Raw genomic sequence first — 14805 nt, 5'->3', positions numbered from 1 at the left:
GGATCAGCACAAATTTTTAATTATTAAATTTATTTTATTTGACTTGTAAAGTGTTTTTCTAATACCTCCATTTGCAAAATCAGATTGTTTTCATTTTGCAACTAGACTAATGAAGTGGACCATGGCAGGGAGCAACTAAAGCTTAGTTGTCAGCCAGACTTCCAAGAGCTCAGGTTGTAACTTGGGCTGTCAGTCAGTCTGGCACCTGTCAAAGTGGAAGACACTATGTGTCCACTAGATGCCTGGAAGTACCTCTCTAGCTGATGTTGAAGCCTAAAGTATGAGTGATATGTTCATCACTGCAGTATCTGTTTGAGAACTTGAGTTTTTAGGCAGTGATGGAGAGGAAGTTCTGTTGGCAGGGATCTACTTAGGCTGTTGGTAATTGTCTTGGCCACCAGAGAGGCTCTTTGCAGGTTTTCTTAAGTGAAATAAGAAGACTTTTGACATCAAAAATAATATCCTCATGCAATATCTCAGCAGAGGAGCTCTTCACCTGATGTATCTTCAACACTTGCTCTGCTTACATGGCTGTCTCAGAAACTGTTTGGCCTTTATGATCCTAGCAACTTGTGCAGAAGCTTCTTAAATGGTACTTACTTTTCAGAATAGCTCAGAATTTGTTTTACTTATCAGGGAGAAAGAATATCGTGATCTAGGTTTTCCGCCCCTTCCTCCTTCTTCCTTTCTCTTTTTTAATCCTTGTTTGCTGTATGGGAAGCCTAGGGAAAAACATAGCTATTGTAGGAATTCCCTCAGTTCCAGTCAGAAGGAAGCTCTCTCAATAACTGAATTCCCACCATTACACACACAAAAAATATTTAGAAAACATAAGATAATTGAAGCTAGGATTAGTAACACTTAAAAATCCAATGATAAGCCAAGTACGTAGCCTTTAAACTTTCACTTGCAGCCATTAAACACCCCACTTCTCAAGTTTCAAGTTTAACTTTGGCTTCTGTCTTCACATCTTACAGCAGTGTCCTTTCCAAATCCTTATGAGTACATCGAGTGACAGTGCTGCTTTGCAGCCACTAGAGTGGTAGTAAATGGGCTTAAACAGATGGTATCACAAAGGGCCCACAGGTAAATGACTATTCCTGCGTGTCCTGTTAACCTATAATGTTTCATGGAATACACTGCCAGATCCCCTTTCCAAGGAGGATGGGCACATCTTTTAGTCAAAAAATACTTTGTGGGAAAAAAACAAAAACGCAACAACCCTGTTGGAGACTTTAGAGACTTTTTGTCATTGGATATTCTTTCTTCAACTAAAAGTAATTGTATAGATGCAGATAGCTACAATGTATATATTTATTTCTTATTTTCTACATCTTGTAGCTCTTCAGAGGAAAAGCCCAAAAAGCATTATTTTTGGAAGCATATTTTTTGTAAATTACTATTTGAAAATTTTTCAGAACCTTCATATTTTATTGTGATCTCATGCTTAAAATTTTGCCATACTTTTTATGTCCCATTCAAAAATCACTGTGTGTTTTTAAAGAATGCTATTAAATGAGACTCTTCTATTGTTTAAGTCTCATGCCCTTAATCTTTAAATATTTGTTTGTTTTGGTTTCCAAAGAGATGTGACCTTTAAAAAGGGCATATGCCTTTAAAACAAGATACCTCATTTACCTCCTGTTCTATAAAATGAGGTGAAAGAGGGGTGATATGATAAATATGGTGGATCTCTGCTCCTGAGCTGGGTGACAAGAGGACAGTTGCCTCTATCACATGCAGGCATTGCAGTGTCCTTCCGCTCTCCCCAGTGGCTTTTTCCTCTGAAGTTGGCAGGGTGACACAGATGACAAGTTTCCTGTTCTCCTGGCACTTCAGAGAGCAGAATTTGTGTCAGTCCCAGTCCTTTGGCATCTAATGAGAGAAGATTCAGAAGAAGAACGGAGACATAGTGTCTGTGTTCCCAGTACTCTCCAGTTGGTTGGCTGCCCAGTTTGGGAGCAGCGGCTTTAACCCTGCCTGGCTCCAGGGCCAGGCCAGGGAAGAAATGAACTCCTATAGTAATTTCTTCCCTTGGAACATTATAAGCAAATTTTTTTTTAAAATATTTTGCATCCTTTCAAGTTTGTTAACTATCCATTCTTTTAGGGTTTGGATTTTTTTGCTACTGTATTTCTTTTGAAGCCTTAAGAAAGATTCTTAAGGAGTCACAGGAGTCTCGTGGAAGTGGTATGTTTGTGCAGGCTTCACGACTTGGACTTGGTTAATCCATAGAGTTTACCACAGATGGTGACTTATAACCAAGTTCAGTTCACCAGCAGTTTCTGAGAAACAGAAATCCCTGGAACAACCTCTTTTTTTTTTTTCTTCTTTTTTTTTTTTTTCTTTTTTTTTAATGTTCTTCTTTTACCTAGGGTTTCAAAAATGAGGCAACTTTTTATATTCCTTATAGTCACTTTGAAAGGGAAGTGGCTTTCCTCCTTAATTTTTTAGGTGCTAGGAAAGGGGAATGCTAACTTCTCAAGAAAGACATGGAACTAATTTCTTACTTTTTCTTCTCTCATTTCTTCCATTCCCCAGTATCATACTTCATCTCTGCCACTACAGTTATTGAGTTTTCTGCACACTAGTAGCTGAGAACATTGACAAAATAATTTAATGCTGCTCCATAAGTTCTGAAACCAAGAAGATTGTCTTTGTCTTTGCCTTTCGGACTTCCTGCAGCAGTGCAGTGATGCTTCCAGAACTCTCTTTGATTTTACTTCTTCTGTGTAGAAAGCTTTAAAACAAAACCAAGACCAATTCTGCCAGTTTGATTGAGTAGATTCAGGCGTTGTCTACATGTGTAGGTGTGTTTTCTTACTAAACTTTCATAGGGTTCTCAAGTATATCTGCATATAAATGAGATATTGTGTGCACGTATACACATGTGTATGTACATGCATATGCACACATATAGTTACTAAAAATAAAAAACCTCATTTTTTTAGTTCTTATAAACTGAAGACTTGCATCCTTCTCTCAGTATGTAAGTTCTGTACTTCTGCAGAGCAGACAGAACTGATAAATAGATGGTGACATCCCACAGCTAGGTAGTTCCCCTGCTGGAGAAAGAAGAATTATAATTACCTGCTCTACTTTGAGCAGATGATTTTGAAAAGTGACCAAGCCATGGACCATTTCAAGAGAGGTATTGGGAGGTTGCGACTGAGTTTTAATAGGCCAAATGCCATCTGCTACCAGCAATTCATAACATTTTATCATTGACAACTGTAGAGGAATGAGGCAGTCTGTTTTGGTGGAATGGACAGATTTCTGTCCATCTGTGCTTGTATTACAGCATGTCACTTGTATTTTAGATCTGCATAGCTCTGAGCCAAGATAGAAGCCACTGCAAGGTCAAGAGGTGGAGAAGCCTGTCAGCACATTCTGTCTCTAATGATATGACAACTGCAAATTGGTGCTTGAAGCACAGCCTGGAGGCAGTCATTATGTTGGGCCTTGAAGCTCAGCTTTCTCTAATATCATTTCCAAGGAAAATGCTAACTTCTGATGCTTCTAATTAGCCAGGAGTTTAATCTGTTGTAGTTTAACGTCAGATCGATTCCTGTGTCTCTTGAAAAGAAAAAAGCCTAAAAAATATAGGAAAAAAAATGTTAGGAGATTGTGTATAGGTTTCTATGGTTGTTTTTCCTGAAATAAAAGCGGATGCTGCAGCTTTCCACTGGCTGAATTAGATAGCTTTGCTGTATTTCAAGCCTCTGTTCCATCTCTGTATCCATACATCTGCTGTCTTTTCCTTTCTTTCTTTGTAAGTTTACACAAGGAGTTGGGTTAATAGTTTTATGAGACTAGAGACTTGACTCCAGCAGTGACCTTAAAGATATGCTGATCTTCCTCTGTTTCACTAGTGCCTACCAGATTGTTGTTGAGGAGCTGCACCCTCACCGAACAAAGCGAGAAACGGGTGCCATGGAGTGCTACCAAATCCCTGTCAGCTATCAAACTGCTCTTAGTGGGGGGTCACCGTATTACTTTGCTGCTGAGCTGCCCCCAGGAAACCTACCAGAGCCAGCCCCCTTTACCGTGGGTGACAACAGGACTTACCAGGGTTTCTGGAACCCGCCACTGGCTCCTCGGAAGGGCTACAACATCTATTTCCAGGCCATGAGCAGTGTTGAGAAGGTAAGTGTCAACCACACCTCTCTCCTGGAGGGAATCAAAGAGATGCCAGTGGTGATAATTAGGACTGCCAAAGTTAGACATAGTAGGTGTTGGCAGTGGCAGGGCTGTAATCCCTTCCCTGCTGTGACAGGGTGGCAGTGTGCCATTCACATTTCACACCACCCTTGTATCACAGTAGCTGCTACTAGATGGGAGTTTAATACACCTTGTAATAGTAAACATCTCAGCAAAGTCATTTCAGTGCTGTGACTCCACCTCCTCAGTAAATAAGATCCACAGGCCATTCCCCAATTCTCAGTACTTGCACACTTCAAAAGATTAAATTCCTGAAGGATAAACTGAACGTAGACTGCTCAGCAGGCTAATAAAACTGTGTTACAAACTTTTGGAGACTCTTACACGTCAAATAAAAACTAAAATTTGTTTAAGGGAACGTAGCCCCCGGCCCACAGTGTGTTTTTGAGAGCCTTTCTGGAAAGGTGTACTTGAGGCTTGCTTCACTGCTGTGCAATAGTAAGGGTATGGCTCTCGCTCACCTTTGTTGCCTCCTTGGTGTTTCATTTTTAACTCTGTCACTGAGCACTGCTGGTGGCTCTCTATGCATATGGAAGGGGGAAAACCACCAGGGAGAGAGGTTCCAGGTGAGAAGAACAACTGTTGCTCTGCAAGCCCCATGCTATTTCCCTTGGAATGGCTTTTCCTCTCAAAAATAAAAAATGAGGGAGGGGGAAGGTGAGGATGGAAAATGTGGTAGACACAGAAGCTTCAGGTATTTAAAAATGTAGGGATTTTTTTTAGAGTTGAGGAGATTAAAGGAAATGAGAGTTTAGAAAACTGAAGGTGATACGTCCGTAAAAGTCTCCATGGGAAGCATCTAGGCAGGTCAGGAAGGAACTGCCTGATGAACAGCCAGATCAATAGCTGCTGAGACTCACCGGAGCCATTGGAAAGGAGCAGAAGCCATGTGTACCCTCACATTTGGGTCTCTGTGGTAACTAAACAGATCTGAGCTAACAGGCAGCTTCGCCTTGGAGCCTTGGAAGAAAATCCCACCTTCTAGCTGTGGACATGAAAATTGCATATTCATCAAGTCAGAATGGGGACAAAGCAGGAGCTAATGAAGCTGTACTGGAGCTGCTTGAGAGCTGGAGGCTTTTTCTGATGGAAAAGACTATGTCCCCTTTTGAATTCCTATCTATAGACATGGATGAAGTAAACAAAGCAAAATGAAAGGTAACTGCTAGTCAGTCGTATTTCCCTCACCTCCCGTATATAAGCGCTTTGCTTTTGTTGGCTTCCAGCTGACTAAAATGTAAGAAAATTTGTTTCATTCCCCAATAAATAAATGAGAGGTAAAAGTAACCCAAAAATATTAAATACCAAAATAGATCTTTACTTTGGCTTTTACATTTTGGCAGATATGTAACAGATGAGGGAAGAATAAATTATTTTTTTCCTTTAACTTTATTTCAGTTTGTGACAGAGTTTAATCCCAAAATTGTTTTCTCTGGTGTGATTTAAAACTTTGGATCAGATTTCTGTTCCTAGAAGTATTTGGGAGGAGGTTTTTGCGTGGACTGCCCTGCATTCTTGCCAGGATAGAGATCTAGTGGTTGTTAAGATAACGTCTGAGCTGCAGAATATTTAAACAGGTGCTTGACTATAAACAAGTAGGCTCACCACAATAGTCAAAAGAAAGTAAAGTATGCTCTGAAATAAACTGTGGGGTTGAGATGGGGGTTACTTTGTCATCCTGGCAGACATTTTGAACAAAGTGAGCAAGTACATCCAGTAACTGGGAAGAATGTGGGTTAGGTAAGATTTTATCGATAAACTTTGCAGGGCTTTTATTTAGGTTGAAAAATTGTCTTTATGGAACACCTAAAGGAAGCCTCAACTCACAGCTTTGCTCAGTCTTTACAAGTTGTGTTTACAATATAGCATCAACATATTTTACATGTTGCTTGGGAATCTTCAAGAGGACAGAGATCCCAGAGGATGTATTCATGGATGGCGTGTGGGGGCTGCAGGGCTAGAGGGACGATATTTTATAGAATGAAACTGTCATTATTATATTTTCTAATTACATGCTAATACTGTTTAGAGTGATCTAATACAGCAGCAGCTGCATTCTCTCATGCAATCTTATGCTATTTCAGTACGTTTGCCTTTAAAATGACTGCACATTGTACAGAGAGGTCAGAAAACCCATTTATGACTGACCCTTGTCTGTTCAGGTTGTCTAAACTGTGCATAACCAAGTCAGTTCTCTGTTAATTTGTTTCAGTTGCTGACCAAACTTCTGAAGGGGGGAAGGGTGAGCAGGGAAGCAAAAACATAAAAAATGTCTTTGCATGTGCAACTTTTTCTGAAGCACATCACTGTCAAATCACTGTCTTTCCTAGGCAGTTTATATGGTTTGTAGATTAGCAATGTCATGTGTGAAGGGATGTGACTGCTTTTAGGCTGCTTCTATGCTAATTCCTCGCTCTGAGGCCTGAAGGAGCATGTTGCTGACATGCTTCACATGACTCTTTTCAAGACCATCAGGATGCAGCAAGACAAGTTAGTTCAAACGCAGTGCTGAACATTCTTATGGCATGACTACCATTTGATTTGAGTAATCTGAAACATGGCTACATCTGGGCTGTCTTGCACCTTTTCTCCCCATTATTATCCTGGATAGTACGGATCAATGTCTAGATTTCATCCAGGTTTAGTAAAGGCAGAATCACTCAGCATCTTCTCCTCAGCTAAGCCCAAAGCCCTGAGCCACCTTGTTGAGTTGCTCCAGCTGATCAGCAGATCTGGGGTGAATTAATGAAACAGGGAGGGCAAGAAAAACCAACCTGATCTGACTGATTTCTTTACTTTTCCCTCCTCAACAGGAAACCAAAACTCAGTGTGTTCGAATAGCTACAAAAGGTAAGAGGTTTGTCCCTCCAAGAGAAGTAGCTTTTTTAATGAAATGTGGAGTTTCTGTTAAATGTTTTAACAAAAGCCAGTACTGTCCCTCTGTTTTGGACCACTTGGTTGTCTTAAAATGTAATAACAGTCTACTGTTTTTATTCTTTGGAATTTAGCCAAGAGAGTGCTGTTGTAGCAATACTCAGGATTTAGACAAAGTTAGTACCTCTTGGTTTTCCCTGTCTGTGGTTTTCAAGATCTGCTCTTAGGCAGCTGGAGCATTGCAGATGGCAGGTAGAGGGGCTGCAGACTAGAAAGCACACTTGGTAAAAACTGTCTCTTGTGCTAACAGTTACTACCAGGCAGGGTGGGAATAATTCAAATGAAGGACACAATAGTTAATTTTCCTAAGTAAGAGCTCCGCCTGTTAGCTAGACATAGGGGAGGGCTGATTTGGGAAAGGCTTATGTCTTTGATAGCAAGTGAGGCCCAGGGCTAAGACTTGGCTGCATAGCTGAGAATAAATCATATTGACCTCACATACAGTGGGTTAATCACATACTGCTCACTCAAAAATACTGTTTCGTCTTTAAATGAGGACTTAGTTGTTCTGCTTATTATTATCTCTTGCTTTGGCTGTATTTATAGCCATTCATTTTGGTTACTTGATTTTGTCAACATGAGAATTGTTTGATGGACTGCAGCAGCATAAACAAGAAAGGAGCTTACAAATGCTGAAAGAGTGCTCTGCAGAGGCTCAGCACTAGTTACATTGTCTCTTTCTAATTGCATATTGATATTCAGCATAAAAACAGCTTTAGATTTAAGCAAGTGAGCATTTAAAGTACTGTGGTGGCACATCAGCACCATTCTTTCAGTCGGTTCATTCAATTTAAAACTTGTTCCAATTAAGAGCTGATGCCTCTAATGAGGTGGTAGCAACAAAGTGTTTTCTTGTGAAACCAGGAAATAAAATGTACTTCTCAAGATGTGTTAATATTTTCATCAAGTGAGGTAAACTAAGAAAAACAGGAAATTAAGACCTTGAGCTAAGTCTTCTAGGAAAAATATATCAGCACTATCTTATGTTTACCTGACAAGACTAAATGTTTTAATTAAAATATATTTGCATAAACAAATATTTATGAACACAAGTGTGTATTGCTAGGATTTTAGTCAAGGGAGAGTCATGAAAGGCTCAGAAATATCCTCAATTACCACAGATATATGGAATGAGGAAGAGGAGAACAATGGTCTCTCTCATAAATTTTCTGAATACTAATAACAAAATGGGGAAGGAGTTCACCTGGCTTATGAGGAAATTATTTAACCATATTCAGTCCATCAATGTCAAAGCAGTGTTGACAGGAGCAGTAGTCCTGGTGGTTGCTCATGTGCCTTCCTCTGCCAAAGCAGGCATCTGCACCCCAATGTCTGTGGTCAGAAGGGAAGGGAGCAGCACGTCTCTTAGATTTGTGCTGTCAACCTTGCCTTTGCTGCTCTGGCTGAATTGCTGCTCTGCTCATGTTTTCGTGAAGCATCTGTCCTGTCTGATATGTCAGCACTGCATTCCTTGGCTGTGGAATTGGAAATCAAATGTTTTCTCTGACTTTATCATATTTGATAGACGCAGAATATGGGGGGAGGCAACATTAGGAGCAAATACTTTCTCTTGCTCCTAATAATGCATTTGATAGGGAATGATTGCTTCAAAAGCACCTATATTCATACCTCTGGAATGAGTTTTATTGGTATTCTAAAGCATTTTTAAAAAGGTGATACTGAGATTTTTTTCCCCCATGTTTCCATTCATGACTTGCTGTACTTGAATAAAGGTGAACTTAAGATAGTAGTTTATGTATATGTTCATCTGTTCATGCAGATTTTTTTATAGTGTGTAAGTTTGCTTTGAATTATTAACCTATGGGATGTCTGATTATATTTGTAATATATTCATAGGGAAAAGAGGACTGTCTCACCTTACCTGATGCACTGCAGTAAAGCCAATGTACCCTTTTATAAAACAGCAGATTGTCTAAACTATGTAGTTAGTTATAAAAGTAGTGTGTAGTTCTGTAGTTCTGAATTTTCCCTTGAACATGTTGAAAAGGCATTGAAAATCATGAAGAGCTGGGCTGAAAAGGGGAGGAGAGAAACGATATTAAAGATGTGTTTAAAGGCAAGAGAAAATTTCTCTGGTAGTGAAGTTCAGTGTAACTAGCAAAGATATTTTCTCATTTGTCCCTCACTCAAGGGTCTGGTGTTTATCTGCTGTGCTTATTCGCACTGGTAAGATTTCAAGAAGGAAAAAAACAATGGTAATAATGTCAGGGCTTATTGCTGGAGAAGTGCATATCCCTGAAAATGCAATCTTGATAATTTGACTTCCTTAAATTTGTTTTTCCCCTGAGTTTGATGTTGGTTTTTTTTGATGTTGGTTTTTTTTTTGCTTGGGCAGTTCCCTATTAATATAATATACATGTATTTTAATGCATAAGGAGTTTTGCATGTGTCATTCCCATGGATTGCCTTCTACCTGTGAGAACTGATGGAATAGTCTGTTTATTGGTGTCAAATTAATGAAAGGCAGCAAATTTAAATGGAAGCACTCATACCTTTTCAGCCCATATATTCCAGATGCAAAGTTTTTTGCACTTCTGATTACAACATGCACTGAAGTGTGAACTTATCGAGAGAAGCGGCGCCAAATCATGACTAAAGTATGTTGCTGCTGTTGGTTTTGCTTGAAAAAAATGTTTTTATAGCAAGCTGAGGGGCTTACTAGTGTCTGGTGTATTAAAGTACACTGAATTAATTTTTCATGGAAGAAAACATTGGAACAGCATCAGATTAAAAAGTAGTCTCCTGAGCAGTTCCAATGTACTTGCAGCTAAGGGATGAATGCCAGAGTGATTCCTTGATTGCCTTGATTTAGGGTAATAATAGGATTCCCCCTTTATCTGGACACCTATTTCTGCAAAGCTTGTAAGAATTTAATGACTTTGTGACTTTTGGCCTTCTGCAGATTGGACTGAATTGGACAGGAAAGTCCTAAGTTATTAAATGTGCTGAGGGGGTATGAAATGTGTACACAGTTTGTTCACATAAGCTTTGATTCTTGAGGAAACCAAGTTAAAAATAACTCCTTGTGATGCAGGTGATGGGTAGGAAATACCTAAAGCACCATTTCCAATACAAGTATAGCCCCAAAACTGTGTGCACTGTTTCAATTCCTTGGATATATTGGCCAATATTGCCTTCCGTTGTCAACCAAATTGCCTCCCCATTCAGATCCTATTAGTAAGCAGTGTTCTGATCAGTATCATTAAAAAAACAAACAAACAAACAAAAAACCCAAAACCAACCACAAAACACAAATCAAACAATAGTTGATTGTTCTTTAGCTTGTTATTTTCTGAATCTGTGTAGTAGCATTAACAAATTGGTAATAATCTGGTTTCCCTGTACATAGCAACTGAAGAAGGAAAAAAAAACCCCTCTTATTTTCTGAAGTGTTGAGCAGGGTAGAGAGATTCAAGTTAATAAGTTAGGTATTCATTAGGAACAGAAAGATGGAATTATGCTAGGAAATGTGTGGGTTTGGTAAAAAAAAAAGAAAAGAGAAAGAAAAAAGTGTTAAATGTAATTTCTTAAAGGATGTTCTCAAGCTTCATAAAACTTATTTGGTAAGGCAGCATTGAACCAGTCCATAGCATACTCACATCACAATAAGTACATGATAACTGCACCTGCGTAACCAAAGTATTGTTACAGGAGGGAATAAAAGATCCATGATTCCCATATCGTGCACTTCAGAGTAACACATGATGTTGATGACTGACCAGTTGCATCTTGGAGTTGAGTTTGACTGTGTAGAACTTTGAAGATAGCTTGCCACTCACACAGGACATTGGCATTTCATTTTCCAGTCTAATATGTTACCAACTGCTAGAGGAATTAAGCCAGATTAACATGGTCACAGAAGAGTGATGCTTCAAATTATTTAGCATGTAAATAGACATTTAAGAGGACAGAAGGGACAGCAGAGCTGTTATTAAGCAGAGAGTATATGAAGTTGACATTTCTGACAGTTTTTAGGCTGCCAAGTTTGAGGCTAACAGTGATTTATGTGTATTTGTTTTGTTTTGCAGACTAGAGAAAAATATTAAAAATTTAATTAGAAGAAATCTACCATGGCAGTAAATAAAGAAGTGGTGGGCCTGGTAGCATTTTCCCAAAGTATTTAGAAGGAATAAATGAAGTCCAAGGTTCATCACTCCACATTTAAAAAAATTTTTTAAATTAATCAACTCCAAAATAATTTTCCCTTGAGGTTTTAATTTTATTATTAGTTCAGACAGTGTAGAACTTAGCTATCTCTATGCACATTTGATTCATACAGATGGATGAAAATGCCATTTGAGATGATGCACATCTGGAAGTAATTGTGAAATAGCAGAAAATGACTTTTTAATCTGATTTGAGGAATAAAATGGTCTGGGTGGTAACATTTCAACTGCAAGTGTGCATTTAGTCCACCATCATTATTGCTCTGAATTCGTTCCCACAGCAGTTGGGGATTGATCCAAAGGCCTTTGATGTCAATGGGAGTCCTTCCGCTGACATTAATGTGCTTTGGATTAGGTCTTTAGAAGTCATAAATCTGTCTAGACCGTAATTATTTCCTTGAAATTGTTCCTGATGATGTTTCTGCTCTTAGGGAAATTTGTGAAAGTCAAATCACCTCCTGTAGCAGGATGCTCAGAATGTCTGTTACTGATTAGTGCACAAATGAGGGAAGATGTCAGATGCTAAATGTATATGAAATGAAGCTTCTCACTGTTGTTTTTATGTTTGGATAGATGCTCCTACAATGACTTTTAGCTGTACCATCATAAGAGGCACTGGAGACATAAGTGGCAATATAAATTTAGAGGAGAATGCAGATGTTGCCCAAGTCATATCTTGTTTTTCACTCATTCCTAGGAAAAAGCTATTAATATGTTTAAACTTCAGTGGTCTTTTACATAATGTCTTTTATCTCATCAGGAGGAGATTTTAACTGACTTGCTGAGCTTTCCAAAGATGGAAACAGAATATTAGTGATATATTTTCCTTTTTTGTATGTGAAATTGCAGTAGCTCACTAAGCAACCACATCTGCCAGTTCTGATAACTGATACCTTTGGTTGTAAATAAATTGAATGATCCTTTGATGAAATACTTGATGATAGTTATAAAAAAAAAAAAAAAAAAGCAGTTAACTGAGGGACACCTCCGGATTTCCAAAGACTAAGCCTATAATGTAGGTATTTTCATATACATGCGGAGAGTAATAAAACCATGGTATTGAATTAGCAACATTTTATTTGAGTAACAAGGAATTGAACATAACAACAGCATTTATGAGGTGAAGCTACCTGATGTATATGCATGGAACAACAATTTTCAAAGGATGTGTTTCCTGTTCTTTATTATAAGGCACTGAAAAGAAGTATCCTTTTCTATTTGTTGCTTGACATCACTAAGAGTTAAGGGTTCCTTCTGAGGGTAGCAGCAAAATCTGTAAATTACCTAATATTTTTTATGCTTATGAGATTGCCTGAGCTGAACAATTTATTTTAACTGCATTTAAGAGTAATTATGATCGGAAGTATTTTCTAGTTTCTGGCCCCTTTCCCTAATCTTAAGGAATGTAGGTTTATAACTATGTTTTGAAAGACTAGATGACTGCTTTTGGTCAGAAAAATTTAATGGATGAGCAATTATAGGGGCAATGGATACAAACTAGAGCACAAGAAGTTCCAAGTCAAAATGAGGAAAACTTCTTTACTGTAAGGGTAATGGAGCACTGGAACAGGCTGCCCAGAGAGACTGTGGAGTCTTCTTCTCTGGAGACTTTCAAAATTTGTCCCAATGCATTTCTGTGTGACTTGCCCTAGGTGATCCTGCTTGGGCAGGGAGGTTGGACTCGATGTTCTCCAGAGGTCCCTTCCAACCCCTAATATTCTGTGATTCTGCGAGTGAAGGATCCGCATCTTAGCATCTTTTAGTAGGTGCCTAGTTTCTTTGGCCTCTTCAGCTGTTAGGAATATTATTTCATTAATCAGATTGTGGACATTGAATGTTTTGCATCCATTGTTAAAGAATATGGTGACATAAAGGTAGAAATCTACCGGGTTTACAAAACCCATTAGAGTTAAAACTGCAATAGAAATCCTTGATTCCCCTTATAACAGCTAGGCAATTAAAATTAGTGTTTCAAATGACCATTTGCTAATACACATATTCTAATGTGAACATGTTTATTGGATGTGGAAATTTTTAGGAAAGTCCCAGGTTGTTTTGGAAGCGGTAACAAAACTTGAATGATACTCCAGTAGGGATGGTATGCTGTGAGTCCAAGCTAGACTTCACTGTCCTGTAATTCTAATGTGCTGTCATTACAGAAGGCATTGTGAGTGTATTCAATTTTGGAGCAGTAGCAGCTTCCTTCCTGTGCTGCAACTTAGCACTGGTGAAGCAAAACTCATTTATATGGCAGGTTGATGATATGATCATTAATAATGAGGAGTTGATGTCAGAAGATCACACACAAGACAACATAGATAGAAAATAAAATTCTTAGAGAGTCTTGTGGTCACAGAACTGGTGGGAAGAGCATCTTAGCAGCAGCTCATTGTTATCCCTGTTAAAAATAACTGATTGCACTCAGATTCACCAAAATAAACTAACTTAACATAGTCAATGTAATGTTAAATGTTTCCAAGGTTAGAGCAATGGCCTGCGTAGTTCTGCAGGCAGGGTAGAAATTACAGTATGTGCTGGAGTAATGGGGAGAGGCAAGGGGGAAGTAGTCTTCATCATCCTCAGGTGCAGCCAGAGGGTCTCAAGGTCATGTATAAAACTGCTGGAAGAAATTGAACCTCAAGTTTAAGCTGCTTCAGACCAACCACAAAACCAGAATGTTGTATCAATATGTGACACCCTAGCACAGAGGTTATAATCTTTGCAATTATCCATATTTGTATTAACAGCTACCTACCACAGAGATATTTTGAATAGAAGACAAAATATTTTTGAGGAATCAAGCTGCTCACCATGTACCTGGGCAGGAGGGACAAGTAGGACTTTGTCTCAGAAAACAATGATGCCTGAAGAACACAGAACTTCAGCAAAATCTCAGTCAGAAATGTGCTTATTAGTTTTTTGGAAACCATTTATGGCCCTAAAATCAGCATCACTGTGTTTCTCTGTATCTGATCAAACATTTTTAACTAAATGAAAATACGTTCCACACCTTCATGAGCATTATAAGAGTTTTTTATTAGCTATTTGCTTGTCATTGCTGACAGAGTGCAAAGCAAAGTTCTACAGCTACTCATCTAGAAACAAGGAGGAGCATTGCCAAGTGTAGTAGCACTTTCTAAACACTGTCAAATGTGTTGCAGAGCAAGACAGCATGGTCGATTGGCACTGCTGCCAAATTACTCAAATACAGAGATTGATGCTTTGTCAGCTATGTAAGGAGACAATGGCTCTGAAGTTCAGAAGCACAAACTGCTTTCTTCTCAGATGGGAAGTCGTGTGCTAAACACACTGTTTCCAGAAAAATCCTGACCAGAAGGGTGTGCAGATGGACCTCGCAGGAGGGATGATCTTTCTAGAAATCATGTGGTTATGGCACATCTGTTTGCCAGAGAAGCAGGCAGTTAAAGAGATTTTTGTAGCCAGGTAAATTCAAAGTGTAGGG

The 14805-nt window shown here is 38.8% G+C and overlaps 1 protein-coding gene across 1 annotated transcript in view; it reads left to right on the top strand.

Annotated features, from left to right (window-relative positions):
* The window catches only part of PTPRK (protein tyrosine phosphatase, receptor type, K), a 291634-nt gene that overhangs the window by 235504 nt on the left and 41325 nt on the right, over window positions 1–14805 (top strand). Inside the window, exons 10-11 of the mRNA XM_009999118.1 lie at window positions 3873–4146; window positions 7035–7071. Of these exons, the coding sequence (XP_009997420.1) occupies window positions 3873–4146; window positions 7035–7071 (311 nt within the window). The remainder of the gene's footprint in view (window positions 1–3872; window positions 4147–7034; window positions 7072–14805) is intronic.

The sequence above is a fragment of the Chaetura pelagica genome, unplaced genomic scaffold (genome assembly GCF_000747805.2).
Source record: "Chaetura pelagica isolate M959 unplaced genomic scaffold, ChaPel_1.0 scaffold90, whole genome shotgun sequence".
NCBI classification, from domain to species: Eukaryota; Metazoa; Chordata; class Aves; order Apodiformes; family Apodidae; genus Chaetura; species Chaetura pelagica.
This window is presented reverse-complemented; position numbering and strand designations above follow the sequence as displayed.